Consider the following 25,961-nt stretch of genomic DNA (forward strand, 5'->3'; position numbering starts at 1 on the left):
TGTTTCCGCTGGTGATGCTGCGGGATCTGCAGGCAACTCAGGACGTGCCCCAGGGTTGGCACAGGGCTGTTGGCAGGCACGGGAACGGGGCACTGAGCTGGGGAGGGTGGCACTTCCCCAAACCCCCAGGAGGCTGGGCGCTGTGGCACGGTCAGCACACGTCTGTGGGTTTGACCAGGATGAGGGAGGATGCGCAGTCGCCGTTATCACAGAATCCCGGCCAGAGGATGTGTTTTTTGGCATTGAGCAGGACGTTCTGACACCTGTCGTACCACCAGCCCCCGTAGCTGTTGGCACAGTTCCCGCTGTACTGGTCCTGGTCTCTGTCAGTTGTGCTGAACTTCATGTTGTCATGAATGCCCCCCTTCTTGGGGTGATAGCTGGTCAGATAGTCATCCCCATCACCAGAAAACCGGCCCAGCCTCAGCGGGTACCCACTGGCCTCGCTCTCCACCCTGAAGATGTCGTACTCGGCGTAATGGGTGACGTTGGCTTTATTCCGTACGATGAAGCGGACCTTGTAGGTGCCCTGCTGTGTCAGCAGGTGCAGGTACTCAGTGCCCAGCCAGTGATCGCCCTGCACGTTCCCGAAGCCGTACTTGTAGGTGGTCCAGGACTGCTTCCACATGAGCTCGGTGTCGTGAGAGTTTCTCTGGACAACAGTCCAGCCCTTGCCTTCGGTGTCCATGTCACACCACACCACGCGCGGGGGTGATGCTGCCGGCTGGATGACGTACACCCCGCTGGGGCTGTTCTTGTGGAGGTGGCTGCAGTCTGCAGGGAACCCTGTGACAAAAAGGACAAAAAGGGCTGGTTTTATCTGTGGTTGGCTCCACAGTGCAGAGTGGCTTTTCCAGTGGCTCATCCACAGGACAGCCGAAGGTCTCTAAGAGAGCGGCCCTGGACAGGGCCCGAGAATCTATTTCTCATTACTTGCATTTTGCTTTGGAGCCTTCTAATGCATCCGGCCAAGAAAAGGGGAAAAAAGTCTCCCAGATGCCAGTGATGCCCTCCAAGTACGTCTGGCCCTCACACAAGGCCCTTGATATATTGATCTGCAGCTCTTGCAATGATTGGAAGTGTCCAGAATGCTCCCCTGGATGAGGATGTGTAATGAAAATTCAGGCTTTCCCTGGGGGTCGTGGCATTGCAAGAGAATGCTCAGTTCTACCTCAATCTCACAGGGGTCTCTCCCCACAGCTTGTCGCAGTTTATCTGTTAGCAGGACTGACCTGTCATGACTTACTTACCAAACTAATTTGCTGTCTAATTTGTCTTTCTTGTTTTGTGCCTGATGAGGAACAATTTCCTGTGGGTAATTCTAATTCAGCCCATGAAATTGTTTTTCTCAGGCATACAGGTCTTGCAGGGAGTGTAACCTCCCTTGCAGGTAGGAATGGAATACTCCTAATCCAACAAGAGCTAAAAAAGAAATAAAATTGCTGGGAGGATCTTTCCTAGAACTGAGGTGTAAAAAGCCACAAGTACTGCAGAGCAATCCCGCCAAATGATGGTGCTTGGGCAGAAACCCCTCGGTTTCAGCATGGAGCCACCAAGGGGGTGAGGGTGGCTTGACTGGTGTCAGGCTGCTTATTGTACAGGTGATGGCCCAGGGCTTGGAGGGGTTCCTGTGCCGTGCACCAGCCAGGTGCACACCTGGGAGCTGGTGCTGAGTGGGGGAGACGTGTTCCTGCTCCCGCACCCAGTGCCCAGCCAGTGCCCCCGTCCTCCGCACTCACCACTCCGGGAGCCAGCGGTGGGTGCTGCTGGACCAGCACTCACGCAGAGGAGAAGCATCGCCACCACGGCGGGCAGGAGGACGAGGTGTGTCCCAGCCTGGAGCCCTGGGGAGAAAAGTGCCCATTGCCATCAGGATCCGGGGGCAGCCCCCTGGCCCCCAGGGAGCTCAGGCCAGGGAACACAGAGCCGCAGGGTGCAGGCAGGAGCAGGGGGCTCCCGGGGCGATGGGAGCTGCAGCTTCACTGCAGGCTCTGCCCCCGCAGGGCTGAAACTGGGTGAGAAATGGCTTTTGCCACCCTCCTGATCAGCCCCTTCCCTGCACCAGGCAGCAATCTGCCTGCAGATCTGTCCTCAGAACCTACAGCCCAAGAGTAGCTATGAGAGATAGCTAAGTAGTAGTAAGTAAGCTACTCAAGAGTAGCTAAGAGTAGATGCAGTGAGATCTGGGGAGATCAGTTTGCCAGGAGGAGGGATCGCAAGAAACATTTCTTTTTGAAGTGATCGTGCCTACGCTTTTTATATGAGCCAGCCCAATGACAGTTGGTGGGACACCAGACCCAAAGCGTGGGCCCTACCCCCACAGGCGCAGGCTCCCGAGTAGGCAGGAGGATTCCTCCTGCGGCTGCACCATGACACCAGCCTGAGCCTTCTGTGCTGCCCACCAGCACGGCCCCCACGCTGCACTGCCTCTGTTATGGGGGAGATGCCATCACCCCTGGGCAAGGATGGACCCCTGTGCAGCCACATGCCACATGCACAGGTCGGGAAGGGAAAGGACCGAGCTGGAATCCAGGTCACCACATTAACGTGCCTTCGGGACGTGGGAACACGGGCACAGGCAGCCCAGGAAAGCCTGGGCTGGCACCCAGCGTGTGTGTCACTGGGTGCCTGGGTCTTGCATCCCCTCTGCTGCCAGGGAGCCTGGCAGCATCCATCACCCAGGCAGGGTCATGACCACTGTCCTGCTACTCACCCCGTGCCTCTGATACACCCCCCCAGTCAGGCCTTGTTTGAGCTCAGCACCACCCATGGGACGGTAACTCACCCATCACAACAGCACAGCTGCGCAGGGAGCAGGAACCCACTGGTGCACCCTCCCACGCCGAGCTTTCTGCAGTGGCTTTATAGGCACTGCACACACCCACTTATGCTCACGCTCGCTCTTTGGAGAGGCACAAGGAGGCACTTGCGGTTTGTGACTGGGGCAGTTTTCAGATCCCACGAGAGCACGACTAAACCCCCTGAGGGGAGAGGGGTGTGCCCTTCCAGCCAGGGAAGTACCAAATAATCCCCTCCGCGATGAGGGATTTCAATTATTGACTCTCCCAGCCACACAAACACTACATGTGGATTGCCCACTTGTGGCAAATCTGGAAAGTCGTGATCAAGCTGAAGTGGAGACACTCAGCTCCTTAAGGACATACACACAGAAACTAGCAGAGGAGGGGAGATTAGGTCTCCTTTGTGCCCAGTCCCAAAGGTGACCTGGGAAATACAAGGACAGGTCCTCAAGAGCTGGGCCTGCTCCCTAACTCTCCACTGGCAGGTTTCAGGGTCAGCAACTTCTATCACTGGGTTGGAACCAGTGTCCAGCACCAGAAGTGACCGTATGCACCATGTCCCCTGCACCCCACACACTGGCCCTGCACAGAGGGCTGTGGGGAGCACAGAGGTGCCTGTGGGTCAGTCCCTTTGCCACTCTCCTCCCCGGTCCCTGTCTCTGACCTGCTGAGCACCCTGCACATCCCCCCAGCCCCAGAAACGGCAACCAGGGGTTGCTCCCTCTCACAGGAGCAGAATGGTCTCAGGAACATTTGTGAGGTCTTTGCTTCACGCCAGATGGCTCCGCCGCTTTCTCAAGCCAATTTTAAGAGGAGAAAGATGTGGCCCTTCTACTTTCTTGTCCTGTGTTTGTTTCGGTAGCCTGCTGACCAGGTGTCTCCTTCACGGCACAGCTTCAAACCCGGGCTCTCAGCAAGCCAGTGTCCAGCTGAGGCTCCCACCAAACATTCTGTGCCGCAGGAGTCCACATCAAGCAGCGCAGCGTGCAGGTCTGGGTGGACAGTGGCGTCCAGACCCCTCCAAGGTCAGGGATCACTGGATCGACTTCTGTCTGAACCCTTCGATCTCAGCCCTGTCTGCTGGGTGAGAGGGTGGGACCCTGGTCTGCAGCCTCATTTAGTTTGGGAGAGTCACAGAAGCAGCACTGCCAGGTCTGCAGACAGAGAAGGGCCTGAGCTGCCTGGGAAGAAGGACCCTCGGCAGAGAGGCCATGTCCCCTTCCTGAGGGGGTAGGGGGGTGGGTGACTTAGGGGCTGTAGCACCTGTGGTGTGCGGGGCTGCTGCTGGCGGGCCACCAGATGCAGCAGGAACACAGACTCCATAGGTCAGGGAGAGCAAGTTCTCCCCTGCCCCTGTGCGCGTGGGGCTCCACCGGGCTGCTCCAAATAGACACAAAGAACATTTCCTTCACAGAAACGGCGTGTCCATGGGACAGCCCACCCACAGTCCAGCAGAGACCCCAGGTTTGACTTCAGCTCAAGCATTCTACTGGATGATGCACTCAAAGTTATAAAACAAAGGTTTTCTAAATCACGCTGACATGGGACCTCTTCCTAAGAAGACAGCTGCAAGAGAAGCTGTGAGCAGATGCAGGTGGGAAGCAGAGCTGAGGATAACAACCAGCGGCTGCACTCTGAAGGCAGCGTGGGGACACCATGTAGGGCTTGAGGAGGGGGAGCACAGGCATGAGCTAGCATTCTGGGAGCAGCAAAGGCTCCCCATGGAGAAGCCAGGAGTGGGACCTGCACAGGCTTTGCCCATGTTGGCTCTGAGCACAGTGGGCAGAGTCAAGCATTGGCCACAGCTCCAGCCCAGCCAAGCCATCAGCTGGGTCCAAGATGCTGGACAAAAGGGCACAGTGCAAATGGCAGAGCTGGAAATGAGCAGCTCCCACACGGACCTGAGTGGTCCCTCCAGGAAACAACCTATTTACAACGTGGGTCTAGGGTCCACCCAGAAAACGAGGCCAGAGAGGGGACTGGCAGCCAGTACTCACAGAGTGCAGCTCAGGTTTGGGCTGAGGGCCCAGGGCTGAGCTGAGACAGGCCTTGGGCTCAGGCAAGGGTCTCAGGCAGGACAGGGCACCAGCCATGAAGGCCAGCTGGTGCCCTCAGGGCTGTGACACCAGCAGTTAATCCTGAGAGAGCAAGTCAGAGAGGCCCAGCTGGCTGTGCAGGTCTCTCAGGATTTTGTCAAGGCTCTTTGGGCTGACAAAGGGGCTTCTCAAGGCATGTTCTGCTGCGGGCAGCTCTGCATCTTGCACCATGACTGTGTTCCTGCAGAAACACATAGCACAAGAGCTGGGGAGGGGGCTCTTCAAAGAACCGGAGGAGCATGGGGTGACCTCCAAATGGCACTGGGCTACTGCCGAGGCCAAAGCAGGGACAACTCAGAATGAGTTGCTAAGAGTCATGTCTGGGTCAGCTGTGAGTATGTCAAGGAACAGAGGTCCCACAACTTCTCTTTATTTTCTTTTCAGTCTTTGAACACCCTCAGGCTGAAATTGTTTTTATCTAATTCTCATTTCTCTCCCTTCCCTTATGTCCGTTGTCTCTCATCCTACCCCTGTGCACCTCCAAGGAGAGACATAGAATTGGGGTGATAGAATAATTTATGTCGGGAGGGACACCTGGTGACATCTAGTCCAATCCCTGCTCAAACAGAGCTAAAAAACCAGGTCCTTGTCCAGTCAAGTCTTGAACACCTCCAAGGACAGAAATCCCACAGCCTCCCCTTGAGCACCTGTTCCAGTATTTGACCAACCTCGTGTTATAAAAAGTCCCTATTTCTAACTGAAATATCCATGTTCCACCTTCGGTCCATTGTTTCTCATCCCACCACCATGCAGCTCCTTGGACTGTCTGGCTCCATGTCCTTCTGTATCCTCCCATAGAGCAGCTGTAGGCAGCGATGAGACCTCCCCATTGCCTGCTCTTCTCCAGGGGAAGCAAGCCCCATTCTCTCAGACTCTCCTGACACGTCCTGAGCTCCAGGTCCTGGCAGAACTTACTCCCATCTGTCAATACATTTCTTGTAATGGGAGGTCCAAAACTCAAAAAATTAGGAGTCTGACTCCATTCACTGTCCACCCTCCCACCAGGTAGGTGAAGGCAGAAACCAGGTCCCATCTCAGCCCTTCTTTCTGCGGGCTGAGCAGACCCATCTCGCAGAGCAGACCCATCTTCTCGTCCTGCTCACACAGGCCATGTGCTCCTGCACATGGCTGCCAGACTCCTGGAGTTCCAGTCACCGTTGTCATGGAGGAAGCCCCCACAGGCCACAGCACTCCAGCTGTCACCTCACATGTGGATGTGAATGATCTCTTCCCTCACCCTTCTGGTGTCATTTTTCCAGATGAAGACCAGGATGCAGCAATAAACAGATCTGTGCCACGACTGCGGCTCTTTCAATATCAAACACGTACTGGGCAGGTGCTGGGTTGGAGGACATGCTGGGGTTTCAGAGAAGTCTCCTCTATGGCCTCCCCTGCCTGCTTTGTGCATCTTGACCCAAACACCGGCCACAGCCCCCTGGAAAAGCTGGCCAAGGACTGGAAGCTGTGGGCCAAGCTCTGCTGTGGGTTGCTGCCTGCCTCTGCCTGCATCTGCCGCTGAGCAGAGCGTCAGCACAGCAGGGCATGAACAGGAGCCCCAGGGCCAGGTGGCCACGCTGCCATCAAACAGCCCATGAGCAAAGCCCAGCCTGCTCCTCCGCAGGCTCTGGCCAGCACAAGGTGAATGCTGGGGTACCAGAGTCCTCATAACCAAGAGTACGGTGGGTATCAACCCCCAGGGAAAGGTGGGTCTGTCATTTTCTGCAAGCAATCCACGGTGTAAGCACTCCTAGTAGCAGAGTGGAGCTTGAAGTGAGACCGTTTGACGTCAGTGTCATGTCAGAACTCCCAGAGCTCCCTCATGAGCACTGCAAAGGGCCGCAGTGCCAGGGGCAACCGCAGCACACGTTGTGCAAGAGGCAGCGTGGTGGCGGCTCCTGGAGTGGCACTGGCACAGTGTTCAGGGCACAGTTCGCCAGGAACACTAGAGCAGCTCTTCCCTGAAGGGTCTGCTGGGGTCCCCATGGCTGCTGGGCTTGGTGCCCACTCTGGAGAGCAATTGACAGCCGACGTTTGATCGCCATCCAGGAGGGGAATGTCAGCTGGGTGTTTACTTACACGTTTAAATGTTCAGGAGTGCCCAGAGGATGCTGTTCCCTGGGGAAACCCTGCTGGGGCAGGAGGGCAGGCACTGTAAATCACGGTTGGTTTAAGGCAATCGCTTATGGGCACCAAATTATTTGCTTTTCCTCTGAAGAGACTCTTCACCTTTGTGAGACACAGCCTTCATTGTCCAAGGGCATATCACTTCATGAGGAAGAGCAAATAAGCCGTAAACCACTGGTCCTGCTGCCAACCAGAGGACGAGTGCCTCAGTTGGGGTCTCGTGCCTCCACCCCCGACCTGATGAGCCCTATAAATTCCCGGCCAGACACCCCCCTGTCAGGCCAGAGCCGCTCGGCTTCCGCTGCGCAGGGTCCCCGCAGAGACAGCAATGGGTGAGTGGGGGGGGGGGAGGGACAGCAGCACTGCTGGTGACTGCAGGACATGGGGCATCCCGGTGCTTTGTCTTGGGCAGGGCTCCCTTCTCCCCACACCCTGGTCCTCCCAGCGCCAAGCCCCTTCCCTGGGCTGGGCTCTGCCCTGGGCTGGCACCTGGGGCAGGAGGCTGCCTGTTCTGTCATTTCCAGGCTGTGTCAGTGCAGCCCTGCAGTGCCAGACACCCCGTTTTACAAACCTTCTGTTTACCAAACGTCCTTTGTGATTTTCAGTTCTACAAGGAAAGTAGAGAATAGAACAGAGAGTAGAAGCCTAGAACAGAAAAAGTATTTTTAAGATATTCTTGCCTAAGGAGCAATATTGAACAGGTATTAAAGTCTGGAAGTTAGATGCTCAAAAGCACACTCTGCCCCCCAAGGAACACCCGGGAGAGGCAGATCCTCTCCCTGCACCTCCTTCCCCCCCAGACCTTCCCCGACCGTCCACGTGCACGGGGGAATGGGCCAGCAGTGGAGGGAGCACTGCTGCTCTGGCGGCCTAAAGAGGAGACATCTTTAGACATGCCTCAAAACAGAAGTGTACCGAGGCACTCAATGTTATGTAGGAGCTGAGAAGAAATCAGTTGGACTGGAGGGTGTTTAAAAGCCCTTTGCTGTAAAACTGACACAAGGGACTGGGAGAGCTCTGAGCCCTCAGAACAGGGTGCTTGTCTCTGCAGTGGCCGCAGTCACACACAGCGGTGCCGGGTGGCATCCCTCATCATCTTCCTTCTCTGTGGGCCCAGGGAATGGTGCCAAACCCAGGTGTCCCAGGGCAGGGCTGTAAGTTTGGCTCTGCCCCTTTTCAAACAGGGGAGGGATCACACCGGTCATCTGCCAGGGTGAGCTATCGTGTGAACAGATCCCCACAAGCAGGTGTCTCTGCAATGTCCTGCTCTCTAGGAATCATGATGAGCTTTCTATTAATTTATTTAGATTTCTTATTGCAAAAAGTGTGCTGGTTTTCCTGGCTACTCTGAGCAAGAACAAGCTGGAGCAGCTGGCTACATATGGAAATTCTGAAGTGGCCATACAACCATAAAAAGGATATAATTTGCACCAGCCAGGCAGTATTTCCTGGGAGTTCATGCTGCCCCTCCCAGTGACGCTGCCTTCAGGCTGAGCAGAGGAACGTGCACGGCCCTGCCTGGGGCTTGCTCCCCCCCAGACATCGGGGCTCCCAGTGCCCACAAACCCCTTCCCGGCACAGGGGAGCGATGGGAGCGGGGAGGGAGGGGGTTCCTCCTTCCAGGCCCACTCTGCTCATGATCTCCAGTCCCCAGAGCCAGGTTTTACAAGGATTCCTGGTTACAGTCACTCTGCATTTGGACAACGTTTCGCACTTCTCCTGTCTCAAAGACCAGGGGGTGCCACCACTAATGACGCCCACCAGTGAGTCTGTGACAGCTCATCCAAATGAGTGGATTGGGCTCATAGCTCCAAGAGGGAGCTCTACATGGAAAGGGTTTTATTTCCCTATTTCACTCTGCAAGTAAAGGAGTCCAAAGGGATTTGTGGCTCTCTAATGGAAGAGTTATGATCCTTCTTCTTTATCCAATCTCTTCTCATTTCAGCTACCCAGTGCCTTCGCCTCCTGCTTTTCACCTGCCTGCTGGCCCTGGCAGCATCTCTTCCTGCCTTGGACATAACAAACTTGCATCTCCTCAATGGCACACTGGATGGAGTCATGAATGTTCCCCCCGAGTCCTCCCAGCTCGGTAAGTTCACCACTACAACAAGAGGAAACAAGGTCAGGATCAGTCAGGCCCCGCGCAGAGCCCCTCGCCATCCCAGCTGCACCCCCGTAACACAGAAGGACTAAACACATCTCTGAGCAGGCAATGCCAGTGCAGGGTCAGCTCTCTCACTGAATCACCTCAGTGTCCTCCTCTCCTTGCTGCCTGTCTCTCTTCCCATCTGGCATTAATTTCTTCTGTCCATAAGCAAGTCTCATAGTCCAAAGCCCAGAGTCCACAGGATCCCAGGAGAAGGGACGGGCTCAGTCTCACTGGCAGCAATGCCAAGCCAGGGATGCTGCGGGCCCTGGGCTCCTCCTCAGAGAAGCGGTGTTAAAGAGGTTGAGACAAATGATCACGGTGTGTTTTGAGGAGACAGAGAACAGCAGTCACCTCTGGAAATCACCAGGTCAGTGGGGAACTGAATTCAAGAGAGAAATGAGTACAAAGAGGAAGTGAATGAAGTCAGTACAAAGAGTACGCAGTGGCACTGGCACAGAGCAGTCAGTCAGATGCTGGCATGGAGTAACCTACAAATGTCAGGGTGTATTGGAGCAGCGAGGAACCCTCCAGGAAACCTCCTGGAACAAAACTGGGGGCTGCGGGTGGGACATGGCACGACAGAAAGGGCTGCTTCACCCCTAAGGGAGGAGGAGGAGGAGGACCTCTTGGCAGAAGAGCTCAAGGTCCAAGTGTTTAGTGCTGGTTTCACATCAGCCTTCACCGCAGAGGTCTGCTGCCAGGAAACTGCCAGCATAGAGCACCCACAACTGGGACAAGAGCCTGGGCTCACCAAGAACCCCAGCTCCGAGTAGAGAGAGAGGGGTTGCGCTCTGGGCTTCACACTCATCCCACCCAAACCTCTGGTCGGGTGCTCTGAAAACAAGAGCAGCATGGATGCAGGGCTGGGAGGTGGGGAGGCATGCCAGAGAGGACAGGCTCCAAAGTCTTCGAAAGTCTTCACTTTGCAGAGTGCTTCCAAAGGGGTGGGAAGTGAAGGCAGAAGGAGCAGGGGCAGACCACAGCTTACAAAATAAACATGAGTGAACACCTTCATATGGCTGTAGTAAAAGTAAACACCATGGTAGGAAAATCCTTCAGACCACGTTATGTGAGTGTTTCCCTCTCCACATGGGCTCAGGCCAACCACCATGTTCACTGCTAGGTTTTGAGACACATTTGGAGAGAGGCAGAAGGAAAGGGGTCAAGAACCTGGGAGGCAGACTGTGTCAGGGAAGGCTGAAAAACCAAATGGTTTAGCCCCAAAATCAGAAGACCACGGAGGAGGAAGGGATGGCAATATTACAGTCTGTCTGCAGGAAGAAGCGTACTCTGTGTGTGGTAGGAGAAGGTGTGGGCTTGTACACAGTGCAAGAGGCTTAAGGAAAACACCTCGCAAGGGAGGGGATGGGAAAGCACCAGCTGAGAGTGAAAGCGGGGAGAGATATTTAGGGGTGCTGGAGAGCAGCAGCAGCTTCTGTTTCAGAGGAGGGACAGGAATGGCTTTTGTGATTCCACAAGCCTGAGATTCATTCTCTGTTTTACAGCCACCAGTGGATACGCAGGAGATGCCCTTGCAAAAGAATTGCATTAACTCACTCTAAGCCATCCTCTCTTCCAGCAACATCCCCCAAATTCCCTCCTGACCCAGCCGGGCAGAGCCCCTCTCCCGACTCCTGATGCCTACACCAGCTTTCCTGTGTCTGCTCCTGTTTCTTCCCTCTCTAACGCCTCCTCTTCCCAAGTCCCTTCCTCACTGCTTCCCCTGCACTTTTAACAATCATCGTTCTGGGGTTGCCACTGCCATTCAGGGTCTCCCACACACACTCTGCCCAAATTCCCCTCACCAGGGAAGCATCCGCCCCATCTTAGCACTGTCTAGATTCCCCAGAACTACCAACTGGCTGATACCTGCAACGGGAAAGTCCCTCTGGAATTAGGAGCAACACCAGAAAACCAGGAATCTGGAGAAGATGATGCTCTCCCAGCGGGCATTTGCAGTGTCTACCCTCAACACTCACTCCCATCTCCTCTGTTCTTGTTAATGCAGATAATGGCAGCACACACGTTCGACAGGTCAGAGATGTTGCCCCCCACCCACTGGTGGGCCACGGTAAGTCCGTTCTCGGGGAACACCTCTGCTCACGGGGTCTCACCCTTGCTGGGCTTGTGAAGAGCTCCCAGCCGCCTTAGCCCATGTCCTGCACATGCTCTGCCTCCTCCCAGGAAAAACATCGACAGGCTGCGGAGGTGCCACAGCCCGTAACCTCGGGGGGACCCTGTTACCAGCCGTGTCCTGGGCCTGGCAGTTGATGAGGATCTTTATGAGGATCTCTAGTGTGGGGAAATTCCACCCAAAGATCCAAACTGGAAAGGGATGATTCATTCTTGGCCCCTGGGAAGTGGCGACTGGTTATCTTCCTGTTGTCACAGCACAGTTGACAAGAAGACTGGGTAAGAGAGGGACTGACTGCGTTACTGTGCTGACAGAGTCAGCATTAGCCCACAGGACCACAAGACAGGTCCCATCGCAGTGGGAATAACCAGTGACAGAGGTGCTAGGAGAGGAGCAAGTCCCTTTCCAGGAGCATGTAGCTCCAGCTGTTTGTCATGTAAGGTGCTGACACTCTGGAGCATGGAAGGGCCATAATCAAACAAGTCAGGAAGTCTCTAAAGCACTACATGGATAAACCCAGAGAAAGCCGATGGATTTGTCCTATTGTGATCACGAGGGCTGATGTAATTATTAGCAATATGGATGACTTGATCACTGTCTCTCCAGTTTCTGGGATTACTCTAAAGTTCTAAAGCCCACGTGCTGTGACAGCAAAGGGCTTTGTAACCCAGATTTGCATTGGTCTGTGTGGTGGTACATCGCCTGCATACTACAGGCAAGCCACCACAGCACGGCAAGACCGAACCCAGCCTGGGCTGGGGTGCGTCGTGTGCTGGGTGAAGGCAATGTCGGGCTCAGTCTCACCAGGCCGACACACTTTGACAGTGTCCTGATCAGTTTGAATCCTGTCTTGGAAAGATATGAGGCCCAACTCTCTTGCTGCATTTCCAGATTTTAATTTCTTCCTGTGAGCACATGACAGGAATACAGCCTAAGAATGTGTGTGCCAAAGGATATAGGCTCAAAAGAAATATCAGGTACTTTCAGCATCTCCTTGCCTGGGATTTAATAACCATCTCTGTCTCCTGACCCAGGCTGGCCCAAGGACTGCAGCGAGATCCCCACCAGTAGCCGCAGCGGCGTCTACATCATCCAGCCCAAAGGGCTCCACCCCATCGTGGTGTCCTGTGAAATGAACGTGACCAACGGGGGCTGGACGGTCATCCAGAGGAACCAGAGAGACACAGCAGTCACCTGGGCCGAGTCCTGGAGCACCTACAAGTACGGCTTTGGGAGTGTGCACAGCGAGTACTGGCTGGGCACCGAGTACATCCACCAGATCTCCCAGCAGAAGGTCTATCAGGTCAGGTTCGTCATCCAGGACTCCACAGGCAAGATCAATTTCTCAGACTACAACCTCTTCAGTGTGGAAGATGAGTCCCACGGCTACCGGCTGAGGCTGGGCGCGTACTCGGGGACGGCGGGGGATGCCATGACCTCAGACAACCCCACCACCATGCACGACAACATGAAGTTCTCCACAAAGGATCGGGATCAGGACACTTACAGTAAGAACTGTGCCTACAGCTACGAGGGCGGGTGGTGGTACTCAGCATGTTATTCTGTACGACTGAATTTCAAGGGTGGCATGACCTGGGGCAGCCTCTGCAAAGGGAACTGCAAATCCTCCCTTATCCTCATCAAACCAGCCCCGTACTGTTAGTGCCCCTTCACCCTCCTGTCCACACCGGACGCTCTGTGAAGGCTCTGCATGGCCAAAGAACCCGAGCCTTTCTGGAGCAGAAAGAGGGGCCCAGTGGTTGCAGTGAAATGCCACTTTCCGATTCCACTCTCTGAGTGCAGGCTCCCCCCTGCTCAGCTCTTTTCCCCTGTGCTTGCCAGTGATTCCTTGTTATCATGTTCATAATCGAGAATTAAAAAATTGCTTGTGAAATTTGTGGGTTACACATGTACCTTCCCTGCGGGAGGAAGACACTCAGCCCTGAGGGGAGTTTTCATCAGTTTCTCAGGTGCCTCCAGAGCTCACTCACAGCAAGCAGAAAAGCTACATGCCACAAATTTCCATATTCTCTCTGCCTCTCTGCAGTGCCTGGTAAAGCATCCCAATAAATTTGCTTCCCTGAGCTCATTTTCCATTAATGAACATCTATTTTGTACCTCTGAGGTGCTCCTGCACAGACCCAGGAAATCCCATGCTGGGTGGTGGGACTGGACTCCTGGGGCTTATGGGGGGAAAAGCCTTGAGCGGTTCTCACAGGAATGGATGCACGAAAATCCAGCCTAGTTACACTGAGAGAAAGGGCCTGTGACCTGCACGGGGAGGGTTCAGAAGAGGCCTGCCACATGGGAGAACTCTTCCCACATCCTCTCTCCGTTCACAGTCCAGGGTGGCAGCGTCCTGGCGTCATGGTCCTGCTGGTGCTGCGCTTTGTGCCCTGCCTGTCTGCGGTCATGCTTTGATCCTGCAGAAATCTGATTTCAAGGTCATTGGCAGCTCTGTCTGCTGTAAGCGAGAGGCACTGAGCTTACATGGAAGCAGAAGAGAAATAGGTCAGGTGTTAGGAAGCTCTCGAGTTAGGAAACACTGATGGGGAAGAGCTCGTTACAGGTATGGGCTCACCGTGCCCCCATTTCCAAGCCCAGCTGAGATGGGCCTTTGCCAGGGAAAGCGCAGGCAGGACCAACACTCTGCGGCTGTAGGACAAGGCCCTGCAGCTCCTCCGCCCCGCGGCACCCGGGCACTGCCAGACCAGGCTGCGTGAGAGCGCTCCCACCGCCACAGCCCGTGCCTGCCCTTCTCCGGGGCAGCGCAGCTCCAGCAGCAAGATCCAGCTCCAGGACTGATGGCTGAGGGACAGCCCAGCCCACTACTCCGCTGCAGAGCCCAGTGCAGAGTCCGGTGCCCGCCGGCAGCCACCCAGAAAGGTTCAAGAAATTACAAAACACGGAAAGAAATGAGCAGCGGAGGATCCCCGAGCCAGAAAGTGCCTCGCACCGCTCCAGAAATCTGCCCTCGGCACTGTGGAGCGTGGGGGTCCGGGGGCTCAGGGCTGTCGCTCCCGGGAGCGGCTCTCGGCTGCGACATCCTGGGAGCCTCCAGCACCAGGCGTGAGTCCCCCAGAGCAGAGCACTGAGCATGGGGGGACCCCGAGTGCAGCCCATCCCTGCCCCGCAGCATGGGGAGGGGACACCAGGCAGCGCCATGGTGGGCACGGCGTGGGCTGGCAGAGGGTCTCCCGGCCCAGGGGCAGGGGACGGTGCCAGCGGGTGGGGGTGGCTGTCAGGAAGGTGCCTCCCCCTGCTCCGGTGCCCCCAGAGCGGGTTTGGCTTCACAAGTCCGCAGGTCAGTGACATCAGGCAGCACTGGGCAGGCTGTGAGGTGGCATTGTTGCTGCCCCGGGGCCTGTGGGGTCCCCAAGCGACCAACAGAACTGAGAGGTAGGGGTGGCCGGAGAGCACCCCAAAATATCTTCAGGGCACACCAGGGCCGGCCCAGCGCTGGGGGTCCCTGTGCTGCTGTCTGGTCCCTCCACCATGGGATGTCCCAGTGTACAGAGGGGTCCTCACCTCCCCCACCACAGCACCAGCCCCCCATGGCCCCATGCTCCCAGTGACCCATCCAAACACGTCCAAGCCCTGCTGAGCTCTTGGCCACCCAACAGCGGTGACCACCAGCCCCTGGCAGCCCCAGCAGGTTCCCTGCACCATGGAAATGTCCTGGCCAGGACAGGGCCATCCCCACTCCGGTGGCAACGTGTGGCTCACCCTCCAGCTGCGGTTTTCCATGAAGGTTTTCCATAGTGCTCCCTGAGAGTGACCCCCACCTCCCACAGGGCCCTAGCTGGCAGCTTTTCCTTAGTTCTCCAGCACATCTTTCACTGGGAGACCCAGCGGTAGCGGGGTGGGGGTGTCCCTGCTCCTGCAGGACACCCCAGCCAGGGAGCAGGGGGCGGCAGGGGTGGTCACAGTCCCGTGGGGCTGCAGTGCCCGGCGGGTGCATGCAGGGGCTGGGGGTGCTGGCTGGGGCTGGGGTGGGTGGGTGCTGTTTCCAGGCAGTGGGTCCTGCACTTGGGGAGCTGCCAGGGGGTCTCTGCACCCACAGCAAGAGGAACTTGGCGGGGGGCAGGGCCTGGCAGTACTGGGTACCACGGGCTTCACAAATAAAGGCTCTTGTGTGGCTCCTTGGCTCTGGCCATGAACAGAGGGGTGGGGCAGGCAGGGTGGTTGTGGGGCAGTACTAGCCAGGCTTGGGGGTCACTGGCAGTCAAGGGCAGATCCTCCAGCCTGGGGAGCCCCCAAGCACTACACTGGCACATGGCCGAGCCCATCAGCACCCCAGGGAAGGCGAGAGCCCCCACCAGAGCCCAGTGAGACTGCACTTCCCCCGAGGCAGGCGTGGGACCAGCTCAGCAGCTGGGCCCTGCTGAGACACCTCATGTGGGCAGGCAGCCCCCCACGGAGGGGTGAACCCCGCAGCTGGCTGGGCTTGAGCTGTTCCCAGCGGCCTGGGTGCAGCCCTGCTGCATTCTTCACACCCATTCCCCCCCCCACCCGCTCGCACCAGCCGCCACTGGAGAGGCAGCAGAGGCCTGAGCTCACCCTGGTTCATCCCAGGCCCCCCCCCCCTGTTGCTTTCCTTGGTTTCACGCAATGGAGCGTGGGACAGCGCTGGGGTGAGGGGAGCCCCGACTCCCCCAGCTGCAGCCCCTGGGGCTGCCACCACCCCGCCTCCGCCAAGGGCCTTTGGTCACTGGGGAGCTGCTGCACCCTGCGCAGAACAAAGCACTCTCTCCTCTCTAAACTGATCTTGGTTTTAAGAGCCTTTACTTCAGGTAACACCCCAGCCCAGGCAGCACCCCAAAGCCCTGCCAGGAGCCAGGCTCATTCCCAGAGAGCAGCCTGGCTCCTCGGGTGCCGGGGGGAACACGGAGTCCCTGTGCCTGCCCCGCCAGCAGCCCAGCACAGCCAGCTGTGGGGAACTGAAGGGGTTAATGCCTCAAAGTCATGACAAGGAAAGCCTCAAGGACAAATTGTGGCCTTTGTGGTTGGTCTAAGGAATGAATTATCTGCCAGGAAAGCACAGGGTGTAGGGAAGGGTGCAGGGCTCTGCTCCCTCACAGCTGTACAGCTACATTCCCCAGACAAGCCTCGAAGTGGGGAGATGCAGACTGAGTAAAACCACATGTTCAGGTTAAGGCCTACACCTTAATTTATGACTCTAGCCTTGAAGAAGAGCTAAAAGATTGATAAGAGAGATAAACAACCAACACCAGATGGAGCTATAATCGCCCAAGGAACAAAAACTAAGGTAAAGGGTTGGGGGGCTGACCAACTCAACTGGACAAAAGGGTTAATGCACCCCATCCCCCCACGCACACAGAACCCCTGCTCCACCTTTCCCACATCTCTCATGGAAATGAGTTTGTGGAATACCTGCCTCTCTTTGTCTAACATGCTAATCAGCTGATAAGATGAACTTAAAAGACAACAGAAAACGTTGCTGTGTGTGCACCCACCACCCAAGATTACTGGACCTGAGACAACGCTGGATCCAGGGGTGATGTCCAGAATTCTTTGACTCTTTCTCTCCTTCTTTTTCTTTTCTTTCCTTTCTTTTCTCTCTTATAGAGACCACATTGCTTATTATTCTTTTCTAAGTTTAAGTTGTTTTCTACCCCAAGTAAAACATTTTAACAGGTCATTTGGTGTCGTTTCACTTTAATTTAACCCAAGGGGATCACAGAACCGTTATGACTCCCCAGACTAGTCCGGGTCATGACACCAGCCTGTGCCTATGGGGACACCGGCCCTAGCCTGGCTGGGGTGTGCCAGGGGAAGGGGGTCTGCACTGAGCCTGCCGGCCTCGGGACCGGGGCTGTTGGCTTCATCCAGGCTTGTCTCAGCTGCCAAGCAGCCGTCAGCGTGTTGCTGTAGTTTCGCTGCCCTTTCACAGTGGCGCGGGGTGGGTGACGTCCGTTGTTGGTAATCCAAGAGTGGGACCTAATGGGGAGTTACAGAGGGTGACCTGGGGTGAAGGCGCAGGGTGGAGCAGCGCCAGCCTGGAGGGGTGGGCAATAGCTGGGGGCCCACCAGCAGCACAACCCCAGGCAGCTCCTTTTGGTGACACAAGTCACCTAAGAGGTGCCCAAAAGTGGTGCCCGGGGCTGGAGAGCCCCAGCAGCCAGCACGCAGGCGGCACGTCCCTCACGGTGAGGGCAGCCACAGCGTGGAGCCATGAAATGGGGCTGAGTCCCACTGGTCCCAGCACACTTGAGAGTGAGAGGATGAAATCCCCGCCACGAACACCACTCGGCAAAGGCCTCAGGATGCCGACAGCCCCCAGTGCCCCTCCCCAGCTGGAACTGCTCCCCTGACACGCTGCGGGCTCAGCCGGGGCAGCTGCGTCCCAGCTCTGACTGCGCGTCCGGCTGAGATCTGCTCTGCAGGAACCGCACACACCCGTGGAAGGAGGCGACGACTCAGCAGACCCCTGCTGCAGCCCCCACCCCACAGAAACCACCCCCTGCGGCTCAGTGCCCCCAGGAACCCCAGGGTCCCCGCGGGGTGAAGGCAGCCAAGGCCCCGGCCATTGCAACACCTCACCCTTGGCGCAGGGCTTGGGGCCAGCTGCTGGGGAAGGGGCTGGAGCCGTGCACAAGCCTGTGCCCCCCCTCAGCAAGTGGGGGGACAGCAAACCCCCCACAGCTCTCACTGCTCTGCCCAGCACTGCCCCCCCACTAGGACAGCTCGGGAGCACTGGATGTCACCCCCCCACGCAGGGGTGTGGCAGAGGCAGAACATGGGGTTCACACCCTGTGCTGCAAGCCTCGCGCACCCCCTCGGCCCCACTTGTGCCCCCTTTCCTCTCCTTTTCTGCTTGACCTCCCGATCCTGGCAGGCTCGCACCACTCGCCCGAGCCCTGCCCTCACACCTCCGCCGCCATGGCCAGGCCCTGCGGGGCTCCCCCGAGCAGTCGGTACCACGGGCACCCCACCACGACTGCACGCACCCACTGAAGGGAAACCACAGGAAATTCCAGTGCTCCCGGCACCTCTCCATAGGGGAAACAGCGAGGGAAAGACAAGAATGCAACAGCGGTATTGCTGCAGGAAGACGAGGGGTGAAGTCTGGCGCACGGGGAGCTGGCGGGCAGGTCCGTGCAACCGGAGGAGCTCTGGCCACCCACGCCCCGGCTCCTGAGATCCCCCCTGGAGCAGAGGAGCTTTCAGGCCCGACCAGGGCAAAGGGGACACTGGAGAGAAGCACACACCATACCACCCCAAAAGGGACAGCCCAGATGCCCCAAAGCGTCCCCCCACACCCTGTGTGCCACACTTCCCCTCCTCTGACCAAACCCAGCAGCTCAACTGAGCACTGAGAGCTCGTCAGAAGCGCGCAGCAACCCCCACGTGCCAGAGGGTCCCCAGCAGGCAGGAGGGAGGCCCAGGGAGCCCGCCCTGCCCGCTCCCCACCAACAGCAGGCAGCATCCCCACCCTGTCCAGCGCGACCTCGGGGAACAGCACCCCCCTTCCCGTCCCTTTCTCAGCCTGCTGCAGTCACCAGGCAAAAGTTCATCCCCTGCCCCCCGCTTTCGAGCCAGGACCAGGAATATTTACCACCCGAGCCCCCCAAAAGAAAGAAGTGCCCTTCTGTCACCCATCTGTTGCTGGGTATCTTTAATGGTCGAGATCCATTCTGGAGATCTGAGGAGGAACCAGTAACATGAACCGCTCGAACCACCCACGCAAAGGCACATGGATTAGCGGGGTTTTGGCGCCCGGGTCCTGCACCCCCCGGTTTCAGACAGAAGCGAGCAGGAGGCAGCACTGCAGCTTGCTGGGGCAGCTCCCCCGTCCCAGTGCGGGGGCAGAGTGATGCAGGCGCCCGTTCCTCCTGCTCCGCTGTCCTGCCTGCCTGCAGGGACAGCCCACAGCCTCAGGCTCCGGCACCGCACAGATTTAAGAAAGATCAAACCTGGCGTTTGTCAGCGCTGCCTTAAAACACTGCGAAGTGCCACACCAGGGACTCGAGGGGTGCTCCCCAGTACCCCCTGCTCCCCATGGACAGCCCCAGCTCTTCCAGGCATGTTTCCTGCCAGGCGCTGCCACTGAACCTGCCTCTGGTCTTCAAGTGAGTTGGTTTGCAGCATGAAAACACACCAGGACGTGACACAGAGCCACAGATCCAGAGACTTGCACTTGGTAACCAGTGCCCTGGGACACCAGGCTCCTGCTCGACACAGGTCGACACTTCCGGCACGATAATCCCGCTCGAAGGGGCAGACTGACTGACAACCAGTGGGGTCGCGGAAAGATCTGCAGGCTGAATTTGCTCCAGACAGTGTGACGCTTTCCAGAGAAGGCAGGGAGCCCTCCCATACGGCAGACGTCCTGTGCCAGTGGGCATTACACCCCGCCAGGCTGCTGCCTCAGGCTCAGGTTGGGATCACATAACCCCACAGCAGGAAAGCTCCAGGTATTGGCTTCTAACATTTTTGTGGTGAGAGGAAACAGAACACGGGGTCACTGGAGCAAGAGGCGAAGGCTCAGCTCCTGCACAGACCACTGCGCCAGGCCCTGCCGACCCAGCGCGAAGCAACACAGGCAAGGTCCCTGGCACAGCCCGAGTTCAGGAAACTTCGCTCACCCCACACGGCACCGGTGAATCCTTCACCCAGGGCAAGAGAGGAGCTCCGAGAGACACAATCTTTGGCTCTTAGAACACTTCAGTACTTCAGTGGGTAAATACTCTGATGTGCAAATGATGCTCAGATGATCAAATGATCAATTTGATCATCAAATGATGCTGGTGTAAAACACCAGGGATGCCCCTGAGCACCTGGCAGCGTGTCGCTGCCGACCCACACAGGCCGTGCGGAAGGGGCTGTGCGATGCTCCAGGCAGCCCCAGGCTGGACAGGCCGTTCTCAACACAGACATGTCTCTGGCAGCACCTCCCAGAGACATCACGTGCCGACCAGGATGTGGGCTGCCACAGGCCTGGGCTTTGTCCTTCCAGGCTGCTGAAGCCAAACCTTCCACACCCAGCACGCAGCGAGCTGAGACTGGAACTAGGACAGACCAGGGCAGTGACACAGCTTGGGGACCAACACTCCTAAAACTCCCCAAAGCTGCAGTGACAACAGGTGTGACAGCACAGGGGTGGCAGGGCTTGGATGAACAGAAACATGGCCCCGGTGAGAGCAGCCCCGCACACACCACTGGCAGCCATTTAACCTGCACTGTGGCTCAGAGCGGGCACGTGGCTCCACTGAGGTCACACAATGGCGCCAGAGTACAGCCTGCGCAGCCCGGGAGCCCTGTCCGGCTGTCTGGCACCATGTCCACATGTCACATCACCAAGGGGACACTGCAGCCAGGGGGGCCCCCACACCCCATCTGCAGGGTCCCGGAGACAGCAGGGTCACATTGCTGCCCGCAGAGCTGAGCGCAGCGTGGCATCCAGCGGTTACACACTGTCTGTCTGTCTGCCAGTCACATCGCAGCCACGTGCTGTGCCCGACAGCCGCACTCCAGGGCTGAAGGTCACAGCTGCGGAGGGCCCAGGCCCCACGCACAGTGCCTGCAGGTCATGTGCCATGTCTGAAGGTCACACAACGTGTCTGAGGGTCACGCACCATGTCTGAGGATCACGGCCACGGAAGGTCTCAGTCCTAGGAGCTGGCCCCACGCGCTGTGTCTGAAGGTCACACACCATGTCTGAGGGTCACGAACCGTGCTGGGCCTTCTGAGGGGACGCCCCAGCAGTCACCGGTCCCAGCAGTGAGGGTCTGTCCCGCTGCGGTTGTGGAGTCTGCCGGGAGCCCCGGGGCTGCCCAGTCCCGTGTCACTTGAGGCCGTGGAGGAGCGCGAAGCCGAGGAGTAAGAAGAGCCCAATCGCGAGGTTGGAGAGGGTCCGGGAGAACCCGTGGGCTGCCGCCTCCTCCCGCCGCAGGCGCAGCTGCTCCCGCCGCGCCCGCAGCAGCTGCTCCCGCTCCAACTGCTCCCCGTAGTGCGCCCGGTAGAAGGCGTCGAAGTCGAAGAGCGGCGGGCCGGGGCCAGGCCCGGTGCGGACGACAGGGCGGGCCGGGGGCCGCGGCGGGGCGGCGGCGGCAGCGGCGGGTGGGCGCCCCGGGGGGCGGGGGGCGCCGAGGAGGCCGCGGTCGTACTGGCGGCGGAGCGCGGCACTGCCCAGCACCCGGTAGGCCTCGCTGACGGCGGCGAAGCGGGCGGCGGCGGCGGCGCTGCCGGCGTTGCGGTCGGGGTGGTAGCGGAAGGACTGCTCGTAGTACGCCGTCTTGATCTGCGCCGCCGTGGCCGTGGCCGGCACCCCCAGCACCTCGTACAGGTCGCGGCGCGCCCGCGCAGCCCCGCCGCCGCCGCCGCCCGCCCGCCGCCGCGGGGGGCCGGGCAGGAGGCGCCGCAGGCGGCCCAGCGCCGCCCGCTCCATCACGCCGCGGCACCGCCACCGCCCGCCGCCATCTTGAGCGCGCCGGGGCGCTGCGGCGCGGGGCAGTGACGTCACTGGTGGCATGGCGGGCAGCGGGCGCCGGCCCGAGCACCGGGGGCCGCCCGAGCTGGTGCGCGGCGGGGAGGGGGAGCGGGGCCCTGCCGGGGGTCCCGGCCCTTCCTCCCCCTCACCGCCCCGCCGCTCTCGTTGCAGTTCTACGATGAGGCCGAGGCGCGGAAGTACACGCAGAAGTGCGGCGGCGCGATCGCTCCGGGACTGCGGGACGCGCGGGCGGGGGCGCGGGGGCGGCGAGGGGGGTCCCGTCACGGGGCGGATGCCGGGGGGGGTCCCATCGGGGGGGGGTAACCCCGGCATGTGGCGGCGCGAGGGCTTAGATCTTGCCATGGGGGGGGGCCGGTGGGGGGGGTTGGCTCCTCCCGTGGGGCGAGGGGGGGTCCCATCGGGGGGGGGGTATATCCCTCCGTGAGGCGGTGGGGGGGGTTGCCGTGGGGGAGGGGGGTTATATCCCGTCGTGGGGCGGCGCGGGGGGCCCTATCGGAGGGGGGGGTTGATCCCGCCGTGGGGTGGTGGCGAGGGGGTCCCATGGCGGGTGGTAATCCCGCATTTGACGAGGGGGGACACACTTAGGTCCCTCCGTGGGGCAGTGGGGGGGTCCCACCGTGGGGGGGAGGAGTTGATCCCACTGTGGGGCGGAGGGGGGGTCCCGCGGAGCTGTTTGCTGTAGCCCGGGCCGGGCCGTGCCTCGCAGCTCCCGCGTGGTGGGGGTCCAGTCGCAGATGTCGGAGCGGGCCGTGGAGCTGCTGGGGCTGCCCGGGGACCAGCCGTGCCTCCTCCTGGACGTGGGGTGAGTGGGGGCCCAGCCCCGAGTGGGGCCCGCGGGGTGTCCGGGCTCCAGCCGGCTGTGCCTGTGGGCAAGGGGCGTCCAACCCCCAACACCGGCCACAGGACGGGCCCCGGAGCCCGCCTGGCGTCACCCCAGAGCCAGCCCCCGATCCCCACACCCCCGCTTCCTCCCTGCAGCTGCGGCTCCGGGCTGAGCGGGGATCACATCTCGGGCGAGGGCCACTGCTGGATCGGCGTGGACATCAGCCCCGCCATGCTGGGTGAGCCGGCCCTGCCCCACCACCCTCCCCACGCCCCGGCGCTGGGCCCCGGCACGGGGAGTGGGTGCCTGAGCTCTGCCCCACTCCCTGCAGATGTGGCGCTGGAGAGGGAGGTGGAGGGAGACCTTCTCCTCGCAGACATGGGTCACGGTGTTCCCTTCAGGCCCGGCATGTTTGACGGCTGTATCAGGTGGGTGTGCGTGCCCCAGTGAGCTCCCTTGCTGCTCCACACGCCTGCACCACCTGCACACCACATGTGCTCTGCCTGTGCACATCTCAGCCAAGCACAACCGTCCCTGACAGCTGCTCTCATGGCTCCACGCAGCCTGACCCTGCTGAGATCCTGCGTGCTAGAACCAGCTTCCAACAGCTGTTGCCCAGGGGACACTTGTCTTTTTTTGTGCTGGCGAGCTAGGAAGTTTATTGAATTAAATAAGATAAAATTCAGGATATTGTCAGGAGGGTTGAGACCAGCTCTGAGGAGGAAACCAGAAAATCTGTACCATTGCTGAGCTGCAGGATCAGTCCCTGGATCAAAGGTTGGATGGTTGGTGTGGGGATGAAGGGCAGAAACACTCTGCTTAGAGGCATCTCGGGAAGGTGCTGGGAAGAAGCAGGGACTGTCCGTTGCTGATGTGAACGCTCGTGGGCAAAACCTGTGCGGCCATGCAAGGGCCACAGCTGAGCACTTGAATTATTGGAGTGCCTGGCCCAAAGGGGAGCTTGGTGATTCTCTTGTGCTTGAACAACTGCTGCGCCTTGTTGGGTTTTGCACAGTGAGTCTCCACGGGGGTTGGTGTGACTGCAGAACAGAATGCAAAGCTACGCAGAGAAAATGGAACTGTCTTCCTGAAGCCTGGCACGTGCCTGGTGCTGGAAGGCAGCTCAAAGGGAGGTGACAGGCTCTCGGAAGAGTCAATGGCTCAGTGTCCTGGGGGTCTTGTTTTCTTTCTCAGTATTTCCGCAGTGCAGTGGCTTTGTAACGCTGATAAGAAATCACACAGCCCTCCAAAACGCCTTTATCGATTCTTCTCAACTCTTTATACTGCCTTGGTAAGTGTCATGCTCTCCCAGGCAGGCCCCTGCCTCTGTACATCCTTGCCAGTGCATGTCAGCGAGACATTTTCAGTCAGGTATCTTATGCAAACGCTTGCTCTGAAACTCTCTGTAGTCAGTGTGAGGTTAATGGTTGGACAAGATGATCTTCAAGGTCTTTTCCAACCGAGATGATTCTGTGAAACAGAGGACTGGCAGGAGCTCCCATTTCCCATCTCTGTGCCTGCCTGCACGGTGCCTCGTGCCTCTCTGACAGCCACTGTACCTGCCCGCACAGAGCTGGGGGGGCCGGCTCTGCCGTTGGCTGCTCCCCCGGAGGGGGCTCCCCCAGAGGGGGCTCCGGGAGGCTCTGGGGAGGTGGGTGCTGCTGTCCGGGCTGGGAGTTGGGGTCTGGAGGGATTCCCTGACCTGAGACACATTTGTGACTTTGTTTCCTGTAGGCCCGAGGGTCCCGAGCCGTCCTGCAGCTGTACCCCGAGAACTCAGAACAGGTACAGGACACGGGGCAGCGGGGGGAGGTAGAGGCAGAGCCAGGCAGGGAAGCCGTGTGCTGTCTGGGGCCCTGAACGCCTCATGTTTCTACATGTTGGGTCTGTGTCTCTGTGCTTCCCGCCACCTGTAAAGCTTGTCAAGAGACCAAAAAAACCTGTAGGGAGAGCGGCCCATGTGGCTTCACAGATTGTCTTGGGCTGAGCCTTAGGATCAAAGAAACGGGTGGGACGGGATGTGAATCTGCTGTCCTGGATTTTCTGCTTTGTAACGGGCCTGGCCTGCAGGCACCAGTGTGGGGCTGTAACTCCCCAGGGCTGGAATGTCCAGCCCAGTACCCCCCGCTGAGAGACTCTGCTGTGCCAGTTAACCCGTGTGAGACTGAGGAGCAGGGAGGACCCAGTAAAGCAGCAGACTGGTGTTGGGGTGGTGCCACAGAACCCGGAGCTTGGTACAGGCTTTAACAGGAGGAGGCACAACCCGTTTTGGGCACGCACCTGTAGCTATGGTTGAGCCCAGAGGTCTCCTGGGCACTGCTGGGGTGTGACTGCTAAATAACTTGGGCACATGCTGCTTTTTCCAGCTGGAGCTCATCACTGCCCAAGCCATGAGAGCTGGCTTCACCGGGGGAATGGTGGTAGACTACCCCAACAGCGCCAAAGCTAAGAAGTGAGTCCTGTGCCTTTGTGTGTTTGGGCTGGGGCCTGGGTTTAGCAGTGGTTTGTTTTTCCCAGGCTGTTCTCTCTCCTGTGGTACAGCCCTGGACAGAGGTTACAGCTTAGACCTGACTATTGTGCCTTGCTTGGGCATTGGGAATCACATGCTGAATCCCAGCTTCATGCTCCTTGTTCTTGTTCTTTCAGGTTCTTCCTTTGTCTCTTTGTGGGGACATCTGGCACGTTACCGAAGGTGAGAGGGGTTCTGCGGGGCGGCAGAGCTGCCTCCCTGCTGCTGGGAGCTGGAGGGGAGCTGGGGAGGGTGAGGGCAGGAGCCAGGCAGCCATGCACCTGCGGATAGGAGTTCAGTTGTACATTCGCTGTCAGCCTCACTGACCCCCACTCCCTGAGATCGTTTTATTTGCCACAACTTCTGGAAAATGAATAGAGAATCATTCAGGTTGGAAAAGACCCTTTGGATCATCGAGTCCAACCCTCAGCCCGACTCTACAAAGTTCTCCCCTACCCCACATCCCCCAACATCTCATCTAAATGACCCTTAAACACACCCAGGGATGGTGACTCCACCCCCTCCCTGGAAATGAGTTTGTTCCTGCTCCAGTCCTTCCCCTCACAGAGCCCTGGGATCCCCTTTGTTTAGACAGCGTGGCTGTTAGCTCTGTCTGCGCCAGAGGAGAGTGAAACTTCCCAGTTTTGCTTTTCAGGGCCTTGGTACTGAGTGTGCTGAGGGAGAAGAGATGCGCCAGGCAAAGTTCACCAACGAGAGGTACTGTGTAGGGGTGAAGCTGCAGGTTCTCTCCGGACAAGGAGCACGGGGGACAGGGGCTGGGATTTGCTGGCTGAGGGCCAAAGCGCTGCCGTGTGAGAAGCAACTGAAGGGAAGGGATCACGGGGGTGATC

At 58.6% G+C, this 25,961-nt stretch overlaps 4 protein-coding genes across 4 annotated transcripts in view; 2 read left to right on the top strand and 2 right to left on the bottom strand.

The window, feature by feature from the left end:
• Positions 1-19,055, bottom strand: LOC141931958 (fibrinogen-like protein 1-like protein). Its single transcript, XM_074844787.1, has 3 exons — positions 18,924-19,055; positions 1,740-1,844; positions 1-786 (listed from the first exon to the last, which is right to left on the bottom strand). The coding sequence occupies exons 1-3, from the start codon at positions 19,021-19,023 to the stop codon at positions 152-154; spliced, it is 840 nt and encodes a 279-aa protein (XP_074700888.1). The 5' UTR covers positions 19,024-19,055; the 3' UTR covers positions 1-151.
• LOC141932140 (fibrinogen-like protein 1-like protein) lies at positions 8,610-15,014 on the top strand. The gene is made up of 4 exons (XM_074845266.1): positions 8,610-8,784; positions 8,937-9,110; positions 11,179-11,241; positions 12,339-15,014. The coding sequence occupies exons 1-4, from the start codon at positions 8,610-8,612 to the stop codon at positions 12,965-12,967; spliced, it is 1,041 nt and encodes a 346-aa protein (XP_074701367.1). The 3' UTR covers positions 12,968-15,014.
• DNAJC30 (DnaJ heat shock protein family (Hsp40) member C30) lies at positions 18,927-21,799 on the bottom strand. The gene has a single exon (XM_074845719.1). The coding sequence runs from the start codon at positions 21,797-21,799 to the stop codon at positions 21,113-21,115; it is 687 nt and encodes a 228-aa protein (XP_074701820.1). The 3' UTR covers positions 18,927-21,112.
• BUD23 (BUD23 rRNA methyltransferase and ribosome maturation factor) overlaps positions 21,778-25,961 on the top strand; it is a 5,894-nt gene continuing 1,710 nt past the window's right edge. The window contains exons 1-10 of the mRNA XM_074844915.1: positions 21,778-21,845; positions 21,929-21,966; positions 22,485-22,580; positions 22,757-22,839; positions 22,933-23,029; positions 23,796-23,892; positions 24,336-24,386; positions 24,968-25,053; positions 25,248-25,293; positions 25,766-25,827. Of these exons, the coding sequence (XP_074701016.1) occupies positions 21,798-21,845; positions 21,929-21,966; positions 22,485-22,580; positions 22,757-22,839; positions 22,933-23,029; positions 23,796-23,892; positions 24,336-24,386; positions 24,968-25,053; positions 25,248-25,293; positions 25,766-25,827 (704 nt within the window). The 5' untranslated portion in view covers positions 21,778-21,797. The remainder of the gene's footprint in view (positions 21,846-21,928; positions 21,967-22,484; positions 22,581-22,756; positions 22,840-22,932; positions 23,030-23,795; positions 23,893-24,335; positions 24,387-24,967; positions 25,054-25,247; positions 25,294-25,765; positions 25,828-25,961) is intronic.

The sequence above is a fragment of the Strix aluco genome, chromosome 19 (assembly GCF_031877795.1).
Source record: "Strix aluco isolate bStrAlu1 chromosome 19, bStrAlu1.hap1, whole genome shotgun sequence".
Classification (NCBI taxonomy): domain Eukaryota; kingdom Metazoa; phylum Chordata; class Aves; order Strigiformes; family Strigidae; genus Strix; species Strix aluco.